At 37.3% G+C, this 23,929-nt stretch overlaps 3 protein-coding genes across 4 annotated transcripts in view; 1 reads left to right on the top strand and 2 right to left on the bottom strand.

Moving 5' to 3' along the window:
• The window catches only part of LOC149500618 (waprin-like protein), a 337,771-nt gene that overhangs the window by 195,948 nt on the left and 117,894 nt on the right, over positions 1–23,929 (bottom strand). The gene's annotated exons all lie outside the window — the stretch shown is intronic.
• Positions 5,215–17,846, bottom strand: LOC149500622 (stromal membrane-associated protein 1). The gene is made up of 5 exons (XM_089735892.1): positions 17,579–17,846; positions 10,568–10,698; positions 8,332–8,510; positions 6,712–6,820; positions 5,215–6,274 (listed from the first exon to the last, which is right to left on the bottom strand). Exons 1-5 carry the CDS (start codon positions 17,694–17,696, stop codon positions 5,639–5,641), a joined length of 1,173 nt encoding a protein of 390 aa, XP_089592018.1. The 5' UTR covers positions 17,697–17,846; the 3' UTR covers positions 5,215–5,638.
• The window catches only part of Vps15 (vacuolar protein sorting 15), a 31,664-nt gene continuing 25,845 nt past the window's right edge, over positions 18,111–23,929 (top strand). Inside the window, exons 1-7 of one of the 2 annotated variants that reach the window (XM_089735851.1) lie at positions 18,111–18,448; positions 19,367–19,547; positions 20,122–20,292; positions 20,888–21,070; positions 21,669–21,757; positions 22,348–22,557; positions 22,914–23,367. In XM_089735851.1, the coding sequence (XP_089591977.1) occupies positions 18,357–18,448; positions 19,367–19,547; positions 20,122–20,292; positions 20,888–21,070; positions 21,669–21,757; positions 22,348–22,557; positions 22,914–23,367 (1,380 nt within the window). In that variant the 5' untranslated portion in view covers positions 18,111–18,356. Of the gene's footprint in view, positions 18,449–19,366; positions 19,548–20,121; positions 20,293–20,887; positions 21,071–21,668; positions 21,758–22,325; positions 22,558–22,913; positions 23,368–23,929 lie in introns of both variants that reach the window. The other variant, XM_089735852.1, reaches the window with a different exon arrangement.

Genomic DNA, 23,929 nt, shown 5'->3' with positions numbered 1-23,929 from the left:
AAGTAATGTACGAGTATGACAATACAATATTTTTATCCTGTTTAGATTTAAAAATTAAATAATTTATACCTCTGTTTACGATTGAAACGTGATTTTTTATTTTTTTTATTTATTCCCTTAGTTGACGGAATATAAATTTCTTAAATCATTTATCAATTATCATGTAAAACTTAGCAAATAAAAGTTGTTTGCTGTTATAGCTTCATACTTCATTCCTAAATCACTTTCCCACTTTTAAATAGAATCTAGGATTACAGTAGATAAAATGCTGGAACTAAAAATGAGCTTCTTAACATTTGAATGATCAGCTTCAACAGACATCAATGACGCAAAAACCACCATCCACATCGAGACATGAGTTCTAAGTTTCAGGTTTATATTACAACGGCTGCGCCACCCTACAAGCCGAAATGCGTACTGCTTCACCGTATAAATAGGCAGAATTGTGCGGCCTCACAAGACGCCCTACCAACAATAATTACGCAAATTATTGTTATAATTGTGTATTAAATAGAAATATAAATACAAGTATACCCATAAGTTATGTGTAAAATATTTTAATAAACCAATACCTACTCATCATAATAATATGGCAAGGCTTGGGGGAGGCTTAAGTCCAGCAATAGACGTCTGTGGGCTAAAAGATAGATAGATAGATTGCCGTCGTGGCCAAAGGCTTAGACCGCCGGTGTACTCTTATTAAGCTATGCAACCATGCCGTTGTTTATATCCGATGATAACACAGTATTTTTACTTTTTTTTCCTACCTATTCGAGTAACCTCGAGGGCTTATTCTAGATTCACCGAACTAGTAGGTGAGCTCATGATGATCGAACCTGACGTTGTTGCTAGCACGAACACTAGCAAGAGCCGTGCTTCACAGAATCTACCACCGGATCAGAAACGTGACCCACTGAGAAGATCCGGCGAGAAATTCAGTGGGCTGTGACTGTGAGTTAATTTACTCGGCGAGCCCTTCGTTGCAAGCGACGGGTTCGACGAGAACGATGACCGGTGCTTGAGGTACCTAAAAGCACCGTTAGTGGATCGGGAGGATCCGTAATAACGTGTTTAGAGCAACGTCGACTGTTTACCATTCGGTCCACAGAATCGGGTATGTAATTACAGGCGGCCACGACTAGAGGGTTTTCATGTCGTGCAGCCTTCTCAAAGTGTTCTCTTGATGTAGTGTTTATGATTGTACCAAATCACAAGACTGACAATAAATCGTATGATGTTCTAATGAGTTTAATTTTACACCACACTATGACTGCACTCTGAATGGCTCAATAATGTTAAGGATTCGAAAAAAATAATTGTTTTTTATGATCACATAATATATATTTGTGTAAACAAAATAAAAGATGAAACAGCCAACACTAAATTACATTACACAGGTATAATAAAAATCACATCATTATATACAACTAAATACACCAAAACTTTTCGAATGATATTATAATTAGGTATATTCAAAGTTAAAGGTTATAAGTATTTTACGTATGTACTCAACTACATTTAATTGATGTACTTTTAGAAATTTAAATCAAAGAGCGAATTGAGATCAACGTCTTTAAAAAAAATGCAATAAGTTTAGGAATCATATTTTTAATCAGCTTTACATTTTTAATTATTCATCTGTTATTTATGGTTTCAGTAGAAAAATCGATAATGCAACCAAAATAATATATATCGACGCTTGAAAGGCAAACGTGACTAAGCGACAATGCGTGAACTTTACAGTAGACTAATTTAAAGTTGAAATGCCTAAAAAAAAATATATTTTAACGAATCTAGCTGTAGGATTGAAATGATTTTAATAGACCTAGAAATATTTTTTTTTTGCGCATCGAATATGGTTATTCCCTATCCAATTATGTACAAAGCAGTTATTGTCGCTCAGTCACGTTTGCCTTTCAAGCGTCGATATATAATATATGTATGTACATCTATTGGGACGGTCCGTTTGCACTATACCAAAACGAACAGTATATTTATAAACATCTGAATTTTAGATTCTAGGATCCTAGATTAGGTACACACCACGCAAACAAACACAATTTATGAATAACATAGTATCGTAGATAAAATGAAGACTGAAGTGAATTTTAAAAAAATCTGTGATTCTCAAAGTTTTTGTACTAACAAAAACTTTTTTTTTTTTTTAATTAAATAATTCAATACACAGTAACATAGTACCTATTGTATTTATTTCGTTACGATACAGTTATTAATATGATTTAATGCGTCTAAAATACGAATATTTTTCATTAATATCGTATACCTACTGTATTGTTGTTTACGGAAAAAATAATAATGCCTAAGAATGGTAAACGAGCTAATTACCTACCTGGTGTTTAGTTGTTACCGCAGCCCATATGACTGTGAGTGTTGGTACCCGTCTCGAGTTCGAATTTTAATCGTATTGTTTATTGGCTATTCCGCTCTGCAAAAACGGAACACATTTTGCTTCACGGTGGAAATAGGCAGAACCCGTAACCCTGGAGTGGTATTGTGGGCCTAAATAGGCCCTACCACTAATAATAATGAAGTGCTAAAGTTACCCGTGGCAATTCCTTGTCTGACGTATTTCAATAATCTAAAACTAACCTTCGCTGCTAATTGTTATCATTCCTGTCAAAAGCGTTTTTCTTTTTCGTTAATATTGCCAAAAAGTTGTACGCAAGTTTGAGCAATCCTTTGAATTAGTTATGCGGGTAAAACTTATTGCTCTAAATCTCTACAAATAAAATTGAAATACCAACGAATAAATATAGATTCCGACACATTGAAGTACATTAATAATAACGTAGTAAGTACGTAAAGTAAATTGTTACAGTGTGCTTAGTGTAAGTTTTTTAACGTTCTCGATAGCGTAAGAGTTAACTCAAATTTGTATGGAACAGCGCCTCTAGCGGCAAACGAAGGGAAGCTATCATGAAAATATTTTCATAAGCATTTACTGTTGCTGATACGAATGTGACCCTGTCTGAGATAAAATCTTGTGACAAAGATACTTTTAAAAATATATTATAAAAAAAAAATTAGTGATTACTTATTTAAATGTTATGTTTTCAATTATTTTTAATTTAGACTAGCTGACCCGGCAGACTTCGTAGTGCCTCAATCGATAATAAAAGACCTAAACTTTTGTATAAAATAAACTTAAAACAAACAAAAGTAATACGTCCGACGGAGGACACATCAAAAGGAAAAACAAAATTGTTATTTTGATTTAATTCCGAGCATCTTCATATTTATCTATCTTTCATATTTATAAACCTTCTCTGGACTTCCACAAATGATTTAAGACCAAAATTATTCAAATCGGTGCCGCCGTTCTCGAGTTTTAGCGAGACTAACGAACAGCAATTCATTTTTATATATATAGAATGTGAGAACGTGGTTTGTTGAAACGCCTATTGAATCTTTATCTTTTATCATTGTAATTTTTAATATGATTTTTTTTGTTACTTGACATTTAAAAATGTTTTGTATTTAATTATTGCGATAAACGCAAAGCTTAAAGCACGATCTATTGTCAAATATTATTGTCCCGATGTATCAAAGGATTACAAACGAAATAAATAGTTAATAGATATTAATACAGTATACAGTATATAAATGTAAGCATAAAATTACAAACGAAAAAAAAATAGATTTTTATTCGTTAAAATATTTCGACATGTAATGCGTTGATACAACTATGATAATTAGAGAACAAATCAATAGCTAGACAAGTTTTATGTTTAATTAGAATTATTTACCAAGTGTAATGGGTATAAGAGATGAATGCTGTATGTTTTTGTTAATGTTATTTCAAACTATAATAAAGTATGTATTACTAGCGGCCCGTTCCGGCTCCGCTCGGGTCTTTAACAAAAATTACAACGATATTTGATGTTGTTTTATTTTCTTAAATAAAAGAACACTTATTGCGGTATAACTATAATAATATATTCTGTCGCGACATTTTTTGTAAATAATAATGTGTTCCACAAAGTCGTAGTACATTATTTTCTTCTATCATGAAGTTTTTGCAGGGTACGCGATGTAAATAATATTTTAGGTAATTTTCACACCTTGGGTTACATTATTAGAGTTTTAGTAAGAATCCGTAATTTTTTTCAAGAAAGATAATAGCCTATGTCACGCGGGAATAGTGTAGCTTCCAAACAGTAAAAGAATTTTTCAAATCGGTTCAGTAGTTTCGGAGCCTATTCAATACAAACAAACAAACAAATCTTTCCTCTTTATAATATTAGTATAGGTTGAAACGTTATCTAAAATGAAGACAGTGGCGCTGATACGGCGCGCTAACGGAACTCATGTTGAAAATCAGCTGACACGCGGGGTCATCGTCCTGTGGTCACCTACCTTCATTTTAGTAACTTCCGCTAATACATACAGTAGATGACTTAAAATATATTTTAACGCCTTTAATGTGCACTCATGACCCACTCACGTTTAAAATACGTTTTTAGTGTAGTCCATGGACATCGTTGCTTTGGGACACGGGATCGAAGTTTCGATGGTATTGAAGAGCTGTCCCATCTTTCAAACAAACACGCAAGATTGACACCAATATTATTAAGACATGATGCTGTAGACTTATTATAAGCTTTAGTCATTTCGCAAATCTCCCGGGTTTAATTTCTATAACACGAATTGAGATATATATAAACAGAGTATTAATTCTCTAACACTTTGGTTATTTCAATAACGCACGAAAATGACGAACAAAATTAATATTGTCACATTTTCCTGTATGTATATTAGCAATCAAAAAACCATGGCAACACTGAAACAGTCTACCATCAAGCACTGAAATAAATCTTGACTTCAAAAACTTAAGGTGCATTTTGTGAAAAACTCGCCGATTTTTTTTCGAGATATCGCAGATACATAAATTGTATTACAACTAGCGCAGAGACGAACACCCGATTTTATAGCTCTCATAAAAACATAAAGGTTGCCCCATTTGAGAGGTGCAATAGAAGAATTGACTTGATAGTTTTTTTGGATAGTTTATCAGCAGCGATATAATTCAAGATACCATATTTATATAAACAGGTAAAACTCTTTCGCTCACAACCAAACAGCCAAGTTATCTCGATTAGAATGAGTCGGTTTTGACTCCTAATTAATCTTTTATATTCCTCAATTCAGATAGATAAATAAAAAAAAAACACAGATAATAAAACTATTTAGATATAATGTAAAATAATATTATTATTTAGACAGTTATATATAAAAAAAAAAAAGATTCTGAATGGATTTATAAGTACAGAGATAGTTACATTTATTTATATTTATTGCCAATTATAAATATTGCATGTGGCAATTTTTCTTTTATTGTTGCCATATTGTAAATCTCAATACGTTAATTTTAAATAATTATTCCAGATGTATGTATACGCTAACAGTCTATAACATTTGCTGCGTTAGTGCATTCTCTAAATTGTAAATAAGTATCAGGTGTGCACATTATAAAAAAAAAAAAAACTTAACATAAACAATTAAAAAAATTAAAAATAAAAAAATAAATAGAAATTTATCTATGCATCTAAAAATTAATGTGCACCTTTCAAGAAATAAATTTTATTATTAATTAATAATTAAAAAAAAAAACACTAATTTACTGCCACGATGTATTGCTTGCGAAGTTCGCGTTTTGTTGCGTGAATGCATTAGGAAAACCCTGTCCCAAGTTCAAATTGGCGAACTGCTGTTGGATTGGCTGCGTCTGCTGAGGTTGGCTGAAGAGTTGGCTGTTGGCAAACGGTGGTTGCAACGGTTGCTGGGTCGGCGCCGCGAAGGGTTGCTGGTAGTTGTACGGCATGGTGCTGGCTTGCGGCATCGCGCAGTACCCTTGCGGAGCAGCATTCGACGGGTACTGGTAGCTCGGCGCCTGAAACTGAGCTCCCACCGGTGTTTGGCTGTACAACGCCAAGATGCTGTCCTTAGTCAGCTTAGACTTCTCCTTCTCTGAGGGCGCTGGTTGCTTGAAGAAGTTCTCCTCCTCGACCTTCAAGTCGTTGCTGATATCGTTCTTGACTGGCTCGGCTGGTCGCTCTTGTGGCGCCGAAAAGAAACTGGAGAAGATGTCGTCGTTGCTGGGCACGGGGTCCGGTTTGGCGGTGTCCAAGCCGAGGAGATCTGCGGAGCCGTTGGACGTTTTGCTGGTGTCCTGGTGTGCGGGAGGCGTGCTCCTACCGAGCTTAGGACTGACTGAGGATTTCGGTTTCGGTATGCTCGGTATTACGTCGGACTTCTGCAAAGAGGACAGTTTTCAGCAGCTGATTTAAGAGCCTGAGTGAAATGTTTCGAACGAATTACTTTTATTTTAAGGGATTTTAAGACCCGGTAACTACGACCTTTAAGTCATGTCTTATTTTAATTTCTTTTTTTATTGCTTAGATGTGTGGACGAACTCACAGCCCACCTGATGTAAGTGGTTACTGGAGCCCATAGACATTTACAACGTAAATGCACCACCCACCTTGAGACATAAGTTCTAAGGTCTTAGGTATAGTTACAACGGCTGCCCCACCCATCAAACCGAAACGCATTACTGCTTCACGGCAGAAATAGGCGGGGTGGTGGTACCTACCCGTGCGGACTCTCAAGAGGTCCTACCACCTACACGGGTAATCATGGTGTAAGAGTTTTCTAAGTAATAACAACAATAAAAACAATTTTTTTGCTCACGTTATATTTCTTATCAGCAACAGCGGGGGCCTGCAGGGGTCCGAGCGATGACGTCGCCGACTTCTTTTTCCTTTTCTGTCGATCCATCTCTTCGTCTATTTCTTTATCCCTAAAGATGTATCACTACATAGTATAAAACAAAGTCGCTTTCTCTGTCCCTATATCCCTATGTATGCTTAAATCTTTAAAACTACGCAACGGATTTTGATGCGGTTTTTTTAATAGATAGAGTGATTGAAGAGGAAGGTTTCTATGTATAATAACATCCATTAAATAGTGGAGAAATCAATAATAAATTACAATTTCCGAAGCGAAGCGAGGGCGAGTCGCTATATTTATATATTTTTGAAATGAAACTTCTAATGCGACTTCTAACAAGGTTGCGTTAAACGTTTAACGCTCCTGGGGAGGGGGAATAGAAAGAGACAGAGCGAGAGTGAATGCGTGGCACTCGAACGCACGCGCGTAGTATACCCGTTACAGGCCAGCGCGAGCATTAGCAACGAGTGGCGTCCAATATTTTAATGAAGTATTTAAAAAAATATATTTATTTTTCTATTTATAATTTAAAATGTATATTAAATGTTGAAGATGTCGCATCTCTTATACACAGCATTCCCTATTACAAGAACAATCTCAAGGTTTAAGGATGAAAAATGAAGAAGACCACAATACTACACATCGAAAAAGAAGTTTCACTTCATTCACGTGCACCAAGCTGCACGCGCAACGTCTTTTCCTTTCTTTTACTGGTGGTAGGACCTCTTGTGAGTCCGCGGGGGTAAGTACAACCACCCTGCCTATTTCTGCCGTGAAGCAGTAATGCGTTTCGGTTTGAAAGATGGGGCAGCCGCTATACTGTTAAAAGTGAGACTTTAGAACTCATGTCTCAAGGTGGGTGGCGCCATTTACGTTGGACATGTCTATGGGCTCCGGTAACCACTTAACACCAAGCGAGCCGTGAGCTGGTCCACCCATTTAAGAAATAAAAGAAAGATGACGTCACAGGCCAGGGGACCAATTTTAATTATACAAAAAAAAACTTTTCTGAACAAAATGAAATGGCCTAGTGGCACTTGATGGATAAACGAGCGCGTGGTCTGCCTGATGTTAAGCGGTTACCGTAGTCCGTAGGCGATGCTACGTAAATGTTTGCATCCACCTTAAGACATGTGGGCGTCTCACGAAGTCTCATATGTATTATTTAACAATTCGTGAGCCTCTTTTTTTTTTATTTTTTTTTTTTATTGCTTAGCTGTGTGGACGAGCTCACAGCCCACCTGATGTTAAGTGGTTACTGGAGCCCATAGACATCTACAACGTAAACGCGGCACTCACCTTGAGATATAAGTTCTAAGGTCTCAGTATAGTTACAACGGCTGTCTCAACCTTCAAACCGAAACGCGATACTGCTTCACGGCAGAAATTGGCAGGGTGGTGGTACCTACACGCGCGGCCTCACAAGAGGTCCTACCACTAGTAATTACGCAATTATTAGTACCCGACTGAGATTCGATCACCGGTGCATCGCTCGACACGAATGCACCGGACGTCTTATCCGTTAGGCCACGACGACTTCAATGATCCTGATCAATTAAAAGCTGCGTAAGAAAACCTCACCAGTTGACTTTGGGCAGCTGCGGGGGCACCCATTCCTTCGCAATGTATTTCTTCTGTTCGTATTTGGCGCGTATGAACGATTCCAAGGACATGTCGTTCTGTGGACGTCTGAACGAGTCTGGTAAGTTCGCCTCGTACACGGCCCGGGCGCGGCTGTTTCCCATTTGCTGTAGCGACACCTATTAAACAAAAAAATTTTTTTTATTTTTTTATTGCTTAGATGGGTGGACGAGCTCACAGCCCACCTGGTGTTAAGTGGTTGCAGGAGCCCACAGATATCTACAACGTAAATGCGCCACCCAACTCGAGACATAAGTTTCACGGTCTCAGTATAGTTACAACGGCTGCCCCGACCCTTCGAACCGAAACGCATTACTGCTTCACGGCGGAAATAGGCGGGGTGGTGGTATAAAGAATGTTTATGTTGTGTCCCGTTGTACGCACGAATCGGCTACTGGCCCGTCGTCACTATTACGTAATATTTTCGAGATCTTTCTCATTGAAGTTTGACAGACCTACTTTAAAAAAGCGGTGCGATACGATAACCCTCTTATGCCACCGTTAACTACATATCTGACCCGGGCGCTGGGGCAAAGCAAAGCTTCCCTCGCCCAAAACATGTCTTGTCGGATTCTCCGGATCCGCTATCGGTGCTTTTGGGCTCTTCAAGACCCGGTAACCGTCCCCTTCGAACTCGTCCACTACGACGAAGAGTTCGACGTGCGAACTAACCCATAGACACAACCCACAGAGTTGTTGGAGTGATCGTCTGGGTTTCTTATAAGAGAGACGCAGATTTTCATGGATAGTTTTTATTCTAACGGCGATACACTTTTTGTGTCCGTACTCATTGACGACGCGAGAAGAAAAAGGGATGAGCACACGAACGTCGTTGACACATATTACACGAGTGATAGCTTTCAGTTGGTATTAATATAAAGATGCGTTTAGGAATTATACAATTCTAACAAGAGTTTCTCGGCGGATCTTCTCAATGGGTCGCGATTCCAATCCGGTGGTAGATTCAGCGAAACACTGCTCTTGCTTTGACTAGTATTAGCAATTCCCTCACGCCGGTGCTTGAGGATCCTAAAAGCACCGATAGTGGATCCAGGGGATCCGAGAAGACATGCTTCAGGCGAGGGCGGCTTTGCGCTGCCCCGTCGCTTGGGCTAGGTTATGTTTAACCATTTATCGAATCCATGTAAACAATTATGAATATGAATAAGAGATGGGTTTATTTACCATTTTTCTCCAATACTTTAAGGCCTTAATCTACACTAATATATAAATATGTGGTTTTTACGGATGTTCCGTTATAACTACTGAACTGCATCCGATTGACTTGAAACTTGAATCCATGTAGAAAATACATGTACTTGATGGATAGGCTAATATATAAGTGTTGGACTCCCTAACCCAGTTGCGGGGGCGTTAATGATGAGAATCTTTGTGGGGGCGAGAAATAATAATGTTAATTTTAAATGCCCAGCGAAGCGGACGGGTACAGCTAATTAATAAATAAAATATATAACGCAATACCGTTTTAAATAAATGATTATGTCGATATAAAAAGAATTAAACTAATGATATAATAGCCTACATAATTCGAATGATATAATCAATTAGAATCTTCACTTAGGACCACTTTAGATAAGCAGTCCTAAATTGCATTTTATACTTTATAGTTTATACTATACTATATTATTTTAGACTATATAATATACTGAGTATAGCTTTTGGAATGTTTCACATTACATATCGAGGGATGACAGGATATTTGGTTTAAGCGACATTTATTTTGTAATTATAGGTCCGTTTTATTCGATGTATTTAATTGAATTTCAATATTTCATACGTTTTTTTTTAAGATTGAAGGTTTACTGGTGGCCCGGAGGCCTTTCCAGTTTCACCAGGACAAGTGGGCGAGCAAAGGCTCAGCCATGAGGGGTGGGATTAGCTAACAGCTGCCTGAGCGCCTCCGAAGGAGACCTAGCAACTCGAGAGCAGCTGCTTGGCGGATGAATCTACTACCGGATCGGAATCGCGACCCGCTGAGAAGATCCGGTAAGAAACTCAGCCGGTTGATGCATGGGTTAGGTTGCACATCGTACTCTTTGTCGAGTTCGACGAGTACGGTTACCGGGGTCCCTAAGCCTGCTCCTAGTGTTAGAGCTGATAGCGTCTAATGCAAGTTATTGGATCTGATCGAGAGTCACTTATACGTAATCCTTACCACTTGCTCCGGAGTCCACGAATCGAGATTGACACTCTTCACTTTGGAGATGTGAACGCCCAGATTCCGATGGATCCCAGCGCAGCGGATGCACAGGAATATGCCCAAATTCCATGAAGCCCATCGTGGACCTGAAAACCATTTATTTGACTTTATTAAATTCTGTTATTAAGTTCACTCAAGACTTTGTATATTTTTATTTATGCATTTTTAATTTTAAAAAGTCCTAACACGCTTAGATTAATCAAGATATTTACAAGATATTGCCTTAAATTTAAATTTTAATACCTACGCCAAATATGCCTGGTTTAGACCAGTGCTTCCCAACCTGTTTTCGTTCCTGTACTCTTTAAAAGGTTTTTCGTTTACGAGTACCCTCGCCTCCTTATCTATTCCTAAAAATATCTCGACCTGCCGATCGATGGACCTTAAGATTTTTTTCAAAGTCTATCGGTCATTAAATATCTATAAGTAATGACGCCAATTATAATTTTGCAAGTTTAATTTTTATTACACGATGTTTTTACTTCACCGTGAAAGTTATGTGTGAGCATTTGTCAAGTACGTATTTCATTAGAAAAATCGGTGCATTCGTATCGAGCGATGCAACGGTGTTCGAATCCCGCGGGCGGGTACCAATTTTACTAATAAAATACGTACTCAACAAATGTTCACACATAACTTTACCACCACCCCGCCTATTTCAGCCGTGAAGCAGTAATGCGTTTCGGCTTGAACGGTGGGGCAGCCATTGTAACTATACTGAGACCTTAGAGCTTATATCTCAAGGTGGGTGGCACATTTACGTTGTAGATGTCTATGGGCTCCGGTATCCACTTAAAACCAGGTGGGCTGTGAGCTCGTCCACCCAACAAAGCCAAAAAAAAAACACGGGCGGTCCATAAGCTTTCTAGAATACTATGCTACTACCATTATTAGTTATTGAGTAATAACTAATAATAGTAAATACATCGTTTAATTAATTTAATTATTTTAACTTGTATCTATACTAATCTATACTAATATTATAAAGAGGAAAGATTTGTTTGTTTGTTTGTTTCGAATAGGCTCCGAAACTACTGGACCGATTTGAAAAATTCTTTTTCCATTAGAAGCCGACATTGTACCTGATGAACATAGGCAATTTTTTTTTATTTTTTTTTTGTTTCATGTGAGTTTTAATGTTTCCGAAGCGAAGCGAGGGCGGGTCGCTAGTCTAAAATAATTGAAACATTTGCACGTAACGAGGCAAAGTGTCATTTTATTTTGTACCTACCAATTTGCTAACGCTGTATTGTTTAAGAATAAATATAGTATTTTTATACAAATACAATTCAACATAGTTGAAACTTAAATATTATGAATCATTGATTTTTCACAAAATATGTAGCGGGAAAAGTTAATGAAGTAATATACAATAACTTGGCGGCGTTACAGTGGCAAGTTCAACAACATTTTTTTTACCTACCTATGCTGATAGCCTTGAGAGGCTATTTCAGCTTCTAGTAGGTGAACTCACGAGGCTCAAACCTGACGTCGTTGCTAACACTGGGCCTAGCAAGAGCAGTGCTTCGCAGAATCTACCACCGGATCGGGAGCGCGACCCACTGAGAAAGTCCGGCAAGAAACTCAGTGGGCTGTGTCTGTGAGTTAATTTACTCGCCGAGCCTTTCGTCGCAAGCGAAGGGTTCGACGAGAATGATGACCGGACCTAGTTTCCTTTTACAGGGCAACATTATTAGTCAGCGTTTGTGGAAACAAATATTAACGTAAGCCATCCTTGAACGATAAATGGCGCGTTATAATGCAGTCTGATAAATTGCTAATTGATGTGATGCGATTCTAATGAGGCTCACGTATTTTTGTTTTTAGTACTTACATAGGTGTTACATGTAGTAAAATAATAAAAAATATGTTATTATCCACGTTACGAATATTTTACAATTTTCCGCTGATACTCATCAATATTTTAATTATCTGCTAACTACTTACCGTCAAATTAAAAAAAAAAAAAATCTGTATAATTTACGTTTTTTTTCTTTCCTACAACATTTCGATATAACGTGAATCATACAACAACAATAATAACAGCGAGATTAAAGCGTAAAATTCGTTTTAATTTTATCTAAGTCAAGCGGAAACCGAAAAAAATACTATTTGTAATTATGGACATTTTGTACAAAATACCCCTTGTGGGCAGACGAAAATACGGCCCATGGACTTCAACAATGCCAGGAGCAGAGCCAAGCCGCTGCCTACCGCTTAATTCTCTCCACAAGCCTCGTTTGAAGATGGATATGTCATAGCGCTCTAGAAACACCGTGGAGGGGAGCTCATTCCAAATCCGGATGGTACGTGGCAAAAAATATCTCTGGAAACGCACTGGAGTTGACCGCAGTGGCTCCAGGTAGTATGGATGAACTCTACTCCGGTGGCGGGCGGTGCGATGCTAAAAACGAGATGATGATATGGACTTTTTCGCGGGAACGCGAGGAGTGAAGTTGTGTGATTTGTTTTATTTTGTCTATTTAGTGTTTCTTCGGGTTTAAATGTGTAATAATGGTGGTTTATTAACTGTTTAATATCTGTGAAAGTGCATAAATGTGGGAAAATGAAACAAAGCCGCTGGACGTAACTTCTCGGGATCCTCCAAACAGTCCACTGAAAAAATCTTAGTAAATGACCATGATTTTACTGAGGTTATATCTCATCCCAGATCATCTCAATTCATTTCATTTAATCTCATTCCAGTTGATTAGTGTCTCAAATTAATCATCTTCATTTCATTTCACTCCATAATATCATTTTTCATAAAATATGAATAATATAAATTAAAATAAGACATGACTTAATGGTCTCAGTCACCAGGTCATAAAATCTCTTAAAAAAAAAGATGATGATATCATCTCAAACAATTCCTCAGAGCACAGTATTATTATCATAATTCAATAGTGAATGCTGAGACATTAGACTCCAAACTGTTTAGTTGAGATCTAAACGTTCGTCCAATGATCTCATTATCATTGTAATATCTGAAACAAAGCGTATCTGAAGAGAAATACGTTTATGTTAATTCAGAACGTTTGCATGAAAATAACTGTTATTATTTAGTATCCAAATGACTTAAGTTATAAATTAATTCATTCCAAACGCGTTCTTCTGTCTTTATGAATAAGCAACTGTTTTACTTTTCATTACAGCGCAGTTTCAGAATTTACTTTGTATTGGCTTTGAAGATAAGGATGAAATAACAGAACAATGTACACAAACAGTTATGTGGCAATGTTTTTGTTTTTCTTGCATATTAGCGTGAAAGTACTGGAGACTAGTCTGGTGTTAAATGGTTGCTGAAACTCTCAGACACAGCCCACTGAGTTTCTCGCCGGATCTTCTCAGTGGGCCGCGTTTCCGATCCGGTGATAGATTCTGCGAAGCACGGCTCTTGCTAGGGTTCGTGTCAGCATCGTCGTCAGGTTTGAGCCCCGTGAGCTCACCTATTAGTTACGGTTACGCTGGAATAGCCGCTCCAGGCTACCAGCTTAGCTTAAAAAAGCTGAAACCCATATATGTAACAATTTATAGCACACGTAATTATGGACTTGAAGTTTCAACTGTATTCTATAATAGGGAAACAGCTTCTCGCGTATCAGAAGCGTGATGCTTTAGGGCAGAAATACGAAAATCGTGTTACCGTGCAGCACTAATTACGAAAATATATCCTACTAGCTGTAGCCCGCAGCTTCGTCCGCGTGTTCAAGGAAGAGTTTCGCTATAGTCAGGGACGTCTTAAATTAGGCTGGGGCCCTTGGGCACACAAGAATTTGAGGCCCTTTTGGAAAGTAAAAAAAGCGAATTATAATAACATTTTTTTACTGGGTATGACCATTTATTATAGGTAATCAAATACGGTATGATATAATATGTCATTAATGATATTAGAATGCTGCTGGTTTTTTGGTAACGATCACGATAACGGAAACCGAATAAATGTGTGAGAGAAATTGTCGGTCCTTAGGGCCCCCTGAGAATGGGGGCCCTGGGCACGGGCCCCGTGTGCCCTTATGGTAAAGACGGCATTGGCTATAGTGACTGTCTTGTGTGAATGAGATGTTTTTTCGGGATAACAGGTAGCTTAAGTCACACTCCTGAACTAAAGCTATCAACTTTCAAAAATATTATGTCAATCCGTTGGTTCATTTGGAAGTGAAAGAAGGATAAATAAACACACAAACAAACAGGTAAACTTTCATGTCTATAATATTGGTATGTATTTCCGGGTTTGATTATTATTATTACGCGATTTAAGCACCGGCATAGTCGCTAGGCGTCTTATCGTTTACGTCACGACCACTACAGTTTCATGTTTTTAAAAAGAAATTCCGTTCAATTGGGTTTTTGCACTGTACGTAATGTATAACGATTTAGAATTAAGATGACTTCGATGGTATGCTGCGCTGCGAAGTGTTTTTTATTGCTGAGATGGATGGACGAGCTCACAACTCACCTGGTGTTAAGTGGTTACTGGAGCCCATAGACATTTACAACGTACATTTACACTTTTGGTTGTGTGAAAATGTCTGATTTTGTACCAACTAAACTTCATTTGCGGAAAACGTTGCTTAGTTTCCTTCATTCAAGGAAAACGACGACCGAAGCTCGAATCGAGAGCTTTGAAAAGTTATGTCGTTGCTGCTCAATGCGCTTAGTGCGAGTTCCTTAACGTTCTCTATAGCGTAAAAGTTAACCCAATTTTGTATGCAGTTGGAACAGCGCCCCTAGCGGCAAACGTACGCGAACGATCCCATTCCATACAAATATGAGCTAACTTTTACGCTATCGAGAACGTTAGACTCGCACTAAGCACACTGAGCGAAACAACGTGTCGTAATTGATTCTGTCGCTTCAAAAACGGTCAATTCAATGTTCACGACCGTTTTTCGAAGACGCCAATCGCTAAGCCGTTTCCAAGTGTTTGGACGCTTTGGAATGATTCAAAAGCAAGAAACTTTTAGTTTCTTAAATGTAAAAGTCAAGAGACGTTAAGAGTCGTCTTATTCGCCTGTGAATATCTGCTCAAAAAGTATAAATCGAAGGGTTCTCTTCATAGCACCGTGACAGGTTATAATAAATAGATTCAGTACAGTAACGTAAAGCAAATAAATCTTGGGGACTGCGCGGTTATGCTTTCACGTCGTCGGATCTGCCTAATATTCATATGACGAAAGTTATGCTATGTATTAGGTGGGTTCAAGTCGGCGTTATTTATTACGAGATGTAAAGTTCGAACGAAACAATCACTGGGGAACGGTATCGAACTCAATTAATGAAGCTATTTTAGTTCATTAGGCGAAAGGACGAGAAACAGCCACAATACGATTAAGAGGCACGATTAAGTTATCCTCTTGCATGATAACGCTCGGACTCATGCTGACGACCTTATAGAAAGTTTATACTTTAGACTCTTTTATTTATTATCAAAATTACAACTGACCAAGGATATGGGATTGTTTATGCTAATACTAATTGAAGTTTTTTTTCCTACCTATTGTCATAACCTCGAAGGGTTATTCTAGATTCGCCGAATTAGTAGGAGAGCTCATGGGGCTCAAGCCTGATGATAGTTTAAGTATGATATGACAAAGGCACAGCATTGTTCTCCATAAAAAAATTATTTTATAGTCTAAATTTAATTTTTTTTTTCTTGTAGAAATTCAATATGGTATATATTTGGTTGTGAAACCCAAGTTCACTCTATTAATTCATATATCAATCATACTTTTTATAACAAGAATTTTATGCAATTTTAATGTTTTTATGTCAGAAATTTAATTTTAAATTTTAGCTCTTTTTAATCATATAATAGATTTGGAAAAAATTTACAATTCTTGATTGTGATCAAAAAATGGCAGCAATAATGTTATTTATATAAGCAGCACCTTCATATATGACAATGAAGATGTACATGAAATATGGTCAGAATTTACTGTCAGGAGGGTTAAAATGCCTTCAATGAGATGTATAAAACACTCCTCATTTGGAGAATTAAGTATGTACACCTGAGAAAGCATTTTTGTCTATTTAACTTTATGGCTTTAAGAAATCACTATTCCAACTTTCATCAAAACCAATTTAGCTGTCAAAGTCAATGAGATACACAGCTAATATTCACAAAATGAATGAGTTTGAGTGTGATATCTAGAATGACGAAAAATAAAACATTGACATGATTCAATACCAATATTTTTTTAATCCATAATTGCAATCTACCCTAAAAACACTTCTATTCAAGTTTTTTGTAAGTTAAGCCCCTAAAAACTATTTAGTTTAAGAGAGCATTCATATTTTTTGTATTCAAAAATGTACACTTCTATTAATATATTTTATATTGCATACTTTTTGCACCCATATTGACATTGTCCCTAATAATAAATTACTCAAAAGCTCATAAACAAGTTAAACTTTATACATGCTGTTTAAACCTGGTTTTTGTTCTAACTATATATTTATAATGTTAATAATTAACACTATAGTCTTCTCAAAACCTCACAAATAAGTGCAAAAGACTTATTCTTTAATTAATTTACTTAATATTATAGTAATTTAAATTGTACTACAGTAATTATTAATTTAGATACTGTACCGTGTCTAACATATGTTTCTAAATATTTGTGCAGTTTTTGTAGAAAATACTTTGACAATATAATATTCATGAACTGAGTTATGAATTGAGTGAATTGTCTTATTACTCTAATGTATATGTTGGAAAACTAACCAAAAGAAATGCATTAGAGAGTAATTATTATCAATTGACATATAAGTTAATTCAGATAACAATTTTATTGATAAACTAAAAGTTTTACATTCCAAATGACTCATGTAATTCAAAAACTGAATCGAAGTCAAATATGTTTTGAATTTGCAAACTGTTATGTTTAATACTTATTTTCTTACCTTGTTTCTTCAAGGATAAGCAAAAATGTTTCGAAATATGAATAAAACGTTTTAACGAACCTTTTGCATCACAGTCAACGCAGTATTTGTTGTCTTCATCTTTAAGCATTTGCACTAATATATTCTGACAACGATCCTGTATTTGTTTAGCACGATCTTTTTCACTTTTAGACGTCATTTCTATGATTTAGCCAGATATAAGTTGTTGAAATACAATGAAATGAAATGGGTGGAAGAGGCTTGTTTGTTGAAGAGAGAGAGAGACCATAGATTTTATTAATCCGTTCGTCCACATGAATGCGCAAAGGTAGTATAATCAATACAGCCAAATCATGTTAGTTGGCAGTGAATACAAAGGTCTAAAATTTTAGCTTGAAGCATATTAATTTTTTTTAGAAAATATTCGCTTCCCTGAAATAGACCGATGAACTTTGAGAATGGTTTTATGAAGAGATCAATTTATTTTCATTATTACATCAAACACACTGCTTGAGCTTTTCCTTTCGAAAGTTTGGTTATATTGGCCTTACACCAAATGACTTCATTTGAAAAAAAAATTCTGTCAAGTGCCAAGACTAATTTCAAAAATGACATTCCAATATTATGTCAGTATTTAGAAAAACAATAGCAGAAATTGCACTTTTGCTTTGTTTTGAAATTATATGATTAAAGTTTGTGCGAAGTTAATATTGAGTACGCTATTAAATCATTTGAAGTTTATAAAACTGACACAAGGAGACTTTTTTCCAATATTCATAAAGATTGGTTACAAACCAATAAACCAAATTTCGTGTTTGTGATGTGTAAATGAAATAAGTTAGTTTTGTAATAATTTAGAATGGGAAATCAACTTGTGGGTGTTGCCCCATCACAGATATACCCTGTAGAACATTATCTAAGCGACCATGTGGACTTGACATTCGAACAAAGGTAAATATTACATACAAATACCTTTTAAATATGAGTACTTTGAACGCACAATGGCGTGGTATTTTTGTTCGGTCATGAAGCAGTATCCAGTAGTAGTTTGAAGTCGTCGTGGCCTAAAGGATAAGACTTCCGGTGCATTCGTGTGTAGCGATGCATCGGTGTTCGAATCCCGCAGGCGGGTACCAATTTTTCTAATGAAATACGTACTCAACAGATGTTCACGATTGACTTCCACGGTGAAGGAATAACATCGTGTAATAAAAATCAAACCTGCAAAATTATAATTTGCGTAATCACTGGTGGTAGGACCCCTTGGGAGTCCGCACGGGTAGGTACCACCACCCCGCCTATTTCCGCCGTGAAGCAGTAATGCGTTTCCGTTAGAAGGGTGGGGTAGCCGTTGTAACTATACTGAGATCTTAGAACTTATATCTTAAGGTGGGTGGCGCATTTACATTGTAGATGTCTATGGGCTCCATTAACCACTTAACACCAGGTGGGCTGTGAGCTCGTCCACCGATCTAAGTAATAAAAAAAAAAAAACATTTTTTTTTTTGTAATTTAATGCTCACGAATTGAATTTTATTATTAAACTACTTCAAATTAATACCGTCTCAAAGTAAATTTAATCAAACTTAGAGTTTATACTTTAGCGTATGTTATGAGAATTTGATGTCACTTCATCCCTTTTTTCCGACACAGATTCATTATTTTATATCTCATTGGTATACAGTACTATATAGTATGTAAATTCTAGTCGTGGTACAGTGATACTATTTACACCTGGAGCACTGTATATGATCATAAAGGTTTATCTCAGTAATTAATTCATGGTTAAGTGATCAGGTTGCATCAAATTACATACTGCTGTTTTTTTTTTATTCCTGCATCAGGATAATCATTACCATTATCTTCCAGTCTCGGCTCAACACGATTCTTGAAGGTAGCAAGAGCCAGGTCCCGTGAAGGTCAAATAGTTGCAAAAGTCTTTGCGGTACATGATCCCTCGTTACCATTAGCTGAACACAGGGAAAGAATACTCAAGATCAAAGAGCAGTTGGCTTCTGCATTCAATTGCTTACCATTTCAAAGAGTTGTTGTAAGTAAATGATTTATTGACAAGATAAGTAAACAATCAGACTTGAAATAACACAGAAAATATTGATGACATTAAATAATTAGTGTTTATTAACCGAGCTTTATGTGTTTATCTCTTTTTCAAATTCAAACTTTTTAATGGAAATTCTAATTTTCAAGACTTGGTTCTCAATTTTAGTCTTTTTTTAAGGTGCCTTTAAATCACTGGATGTTGATAGTCAATAATGTGTAAACTTGCTTCTATACACTACTAGATTTTAATTACCAAAAAACAATGTACATGTAGCTTAAGATGTAAATGTGAAGTTTGAATTCAAGCCTGAAATGTGTGACTGAATGTTGTACCGTTTGTACTGCATGCGGTTGGGAGTAATGACCCTGCAGTGGTTACTGCTACAGTGGTAGGACTGTGCCTAGAGAAATAACTAAAATTACATGATTCACACACCCGGTTGTTTAATATTGCTTTGCTTAAAGTACACAGTAACTCATCACATATTCAATTTGAAAAATACTTCAGATATTTCATGATGTATTCAGAGTTTTACTATGATTAATTTTGTTATTATTTTCAGTTAACTGACAAAGCAGGTTTACTAATGAGAGAGTACTGTAAATACAGCGTATATGATCGTATATCCACACGCCCATTTTTGACGACACTAGAAAAGAAATGGATCACATTTCAAGTATTGTACGCAATGCATCGCATGCACAAAATCGGGATATGTCATGGAGATATAAAGGTACGGGTTCATTGCCAGAGTGTATTTAATAAATGTTTAAAAGTATCTATTAAAAAAATATTTTTATTATTACCCACTCACCTCGGGAAATGCGCTCTTACCTATCTGCGTACTGCGGGTACCTACCCTTGCGGACTCATAAGACGTCCTACCACCAGTAATTACGCAAATTATAATTTTCCGGGTTTCATTTTTATTACACGATGTTATTTCTTTACCTTGGAAGTCGATCGTGAACAATTAACAAGTACGTATTGCATTAGGAAAATTGGTACCCGCCTCTGAGATTCGAACACCGATGCATCGCTTGATACAATTGCACCGGACGTCTTATCCTTTAGGCCACGATCACTTCTAAACTCTTGGGCTAATCTTGCTTTTTAATTCCGATAGAATCACTCGCTCTTGTTGGCAGTTTGTACATTGAGACTTGTCTATAATACTCTTATTTGTTGGAAGGGGATGGGTATAATCGGTGAAGGATTGAACCTCTATATACAAATAGATGTATTGTATAGATGTATCTACATTAACTATATCCCTCAATCCAATGAGGGGCAATGTTCAGGTAATCTCTAAATGTTCATATTTCCAGCTGGAGAACATAATGGTGACATCGTGGCTATGGGTTCTACTAACAGATATAGCTTCATTCAAGCCTACATTCTTACCGGATGACAATCCGGCCGATTTCAGTTATTTCTTTGACACTTCACGAAGGAGACTTTGTTACGTCGCACCAGAGAGATTTGTTCGAGCACCAGACCATAATAAGGCCGTAAGTTGGGAGACACTCTGAGATTTTGTTTTATTCGTTTAACAAGGAATCCTAGCAATGTCCTGTGGTCAACTCTAAAAGTGTCATAGTACATCTTTATGCCTCATAGTGGATGGAAGTATATGATGCAGTATATTTTGTGAATCAACCACATCACGCTTTGTTTATGATCAAAAGAAAGAGAGATACTATTATAGATATCTTCTCTGAAGTAAATTAAGGCACGTCAACTCTTCAAAGAGCATGAGCGCATACAAACAATTTAATATATTTAACAAACTGTAGCCCTATTTTATATATAGTTAAGATCAGTTGAGGTCCAAACCTATAAGTTATTAAGTGGGTACCAGAGCCTAACGACAATAAAATGTATCTCGTGTATCATATAAAATCATTTCTTATATCAATTGACACTTTTCTCATCTGTGTGTTAATGGACTCTGGAAACTACTTAACATCAGGTGGTTTCTCGACCCATCAAAAACAATCTAGTGCTTTGTAAAATACCTTCAATGAATATATATATATAATATATATAATTCAATGAATATAAAATACTTTTTACAATTTTATATCAATGTAGATATTTGATTTACAGTCTGATGATAAATCTGGAGGTCTATTACTGAGCGAGTCGCCTTGTAAAGCTGGTGAACTCGTACCAAGCATGGATATATTTTCAGCTGGGTGAGTTTTAAGTTTTTCTACCCACACATACCCGTGTGCGTGCTACCCGTGCTTACCTACGGAGCCGAAACGTGAACGCTGACTGTGCGACTAGTCCACCAACTAAAAGTTACTCAGCGAGCTATGCTTGGTTTGTCATTGCGAGACCGAATACGCAATGAGGTAATTCGGGCAAAAACCAAAGTGATCCATAATATAGCTCGCAGAGTTAGTAAGCTGAAGTGGCAGTGGGCTGGTCACATGTGTCGCAGAATCGATAACCGTTCGGGTAGACGTGTTCTGGAGTGGAGACCGCGAACCGGCAAACGTAGTGTAGGACGCCCTCCTGCTAGATGGAGCGACGACCTGCGCAAGGCAGCTGGCAGTAACTGGATGCGTAGAACCGAAGATCGGGTTCAGTGGTGAGCTTTGGGGGAGGCCTATGTCCAGCAGCGGACAGCCGCAGGCTGATGATGATGATGATGATACCCACACATAAGGATTATTTATACCATGGATCTGTTTTTTTTGTATCATTTGAAGTTTTATTGTGTTATTTGAAACTACCCGCGAAATTTATTGTTCAAAGATACATGAATGCTTATCAACAGCTGTGCGCTTCTAGAGCTGTGGAATGATGGAACTCCAGCGCTAGACCTTCCGGCTCTCTTGGCCTATCGCAACGGCGAGGAACGTCCACGGACCATGACTCTGGGAGATGAATTCGAACCAGCATTACGGGATCTCTTGCATTCAATGACAGAAAGAGACCCGAAGGACAGACGGAGCGCTGAAATATATTTGGATGAAGCCAGGGGCAGGTTGGTTTGTGTTATTTCATTCAAGCAAATATGTGTTAGATGTCACGTCCATATTGCTGGATTTGGTTTTTGTTACTCGACGTTATTCGTTAATTGTGGAAATTAAGCCCACTGAGTTTCTCACTGGATCTTCTCAGTGGGTGGCAGAGTCTACCACCAATAATCACTTGCTAGGGTTAGTGCTAGCAACTTCGTCAGGTTTGAGCCCCGTAATTTCACATACTTGATAGGGTTACGCTGAAATAATTTCTCAAGACCATCACCAGAAATATTAATAATTAATTTAATGTACTTATCACGGCGTTGTATCCAAGCAAATTCCCCTCGAATTTCAAACTAGATTACTTCCTTTGCAGCCTGTTCCCGGAATACTTTTATTCGTTCTTACAATCATACATGCTCATATTCTCCGGTCAACCGATACTGCCGTGCGACGAGAAAATACACCGTGTCCGTCAGGACATAAGGAACATAATCAAGATATTCACGCAGCCGTCTGACACGAGGAACTATCAGGACTTGGTGGAGGAGACCACAGATCAGACGGTCGACAACATAGATAGTTTGAAGGGAGGCTTCAAAGTATTGAACGTTAATGTAACCGATTTTGACGGAGAGGAGGAGAAGAGTCCGGAGAGACGAGCGCAAGGACCGGACAGCGAGGGTCTGATGTTGATTACGTCATTGGTGACGTCATGCATTCGCGGACTCAACCACTGTACATCGAAGTTGTACTGTCTGGAGATATTGCAGTTGCTGTGTCAGAACTCTAGTTCTGAAGTTATTCTAGATCGGATCTTGCCTTATATTGTGAGTAATAGGATAGTTTTATGAAGTCAACATTTTCAATTGGTGTTGAGTGGTTACAGAACGCACAGAGACAACAAAGGTTTTTTTTTGTTTTTTATTGCCCTTGTATCCAGACAATCATACAGCCCATCCGATGGTGAGCGGGTATCCTCGCTCATGGACTTCGGCAATGCCAATGGCATAGCCAAGCCACTGCCTACCGTTTATTACTATCCGCTAGCCTCGTTTGCAGAAGGACATGTCATAGCGCTCGGGAAACACCGTGGAGGGAAGCTCATTCCATTTATTATTCCATTATCTGTGGAAACAAAGAGTTTGACTGTATGACACAAGGACCATTAGTAATACATTTTCTTGTATATATTTATTTAAGTACTGAGTTGCAATGTTCCTTCATAGATCCAGCGGTTAGTGAGCCTAGTTCTAGCTTTTTTATTGCTTAGTTAGGTCGACGAGCCCACAATCCACCGGATTTTAAGTGGTTACGTAAAATCAGGTTACGGTCACCCACCTTGTGATATAAGTTCTAAGGTGTTAGTATAGTTACAACGGCTGCCCCACC

Source organism: Bombyx mandarina, chromosome 20 (genome assembly GCF_030267445.1).
Source record: "Bombyx mandarina strain Sakado chromosome 20, ASM3026744v2".
NCBI classification, from domain to species: Eukaryota; Metazoa; Arthropoda; class Insecta; order Lepidoptera; family Bombycidae; genus Bombyx; species Bombyx mandarina.
Note: the sequence above shows the minus strand (reverse complement) of the source record. Positions and strands in the feature narration are given on the sequence as shown.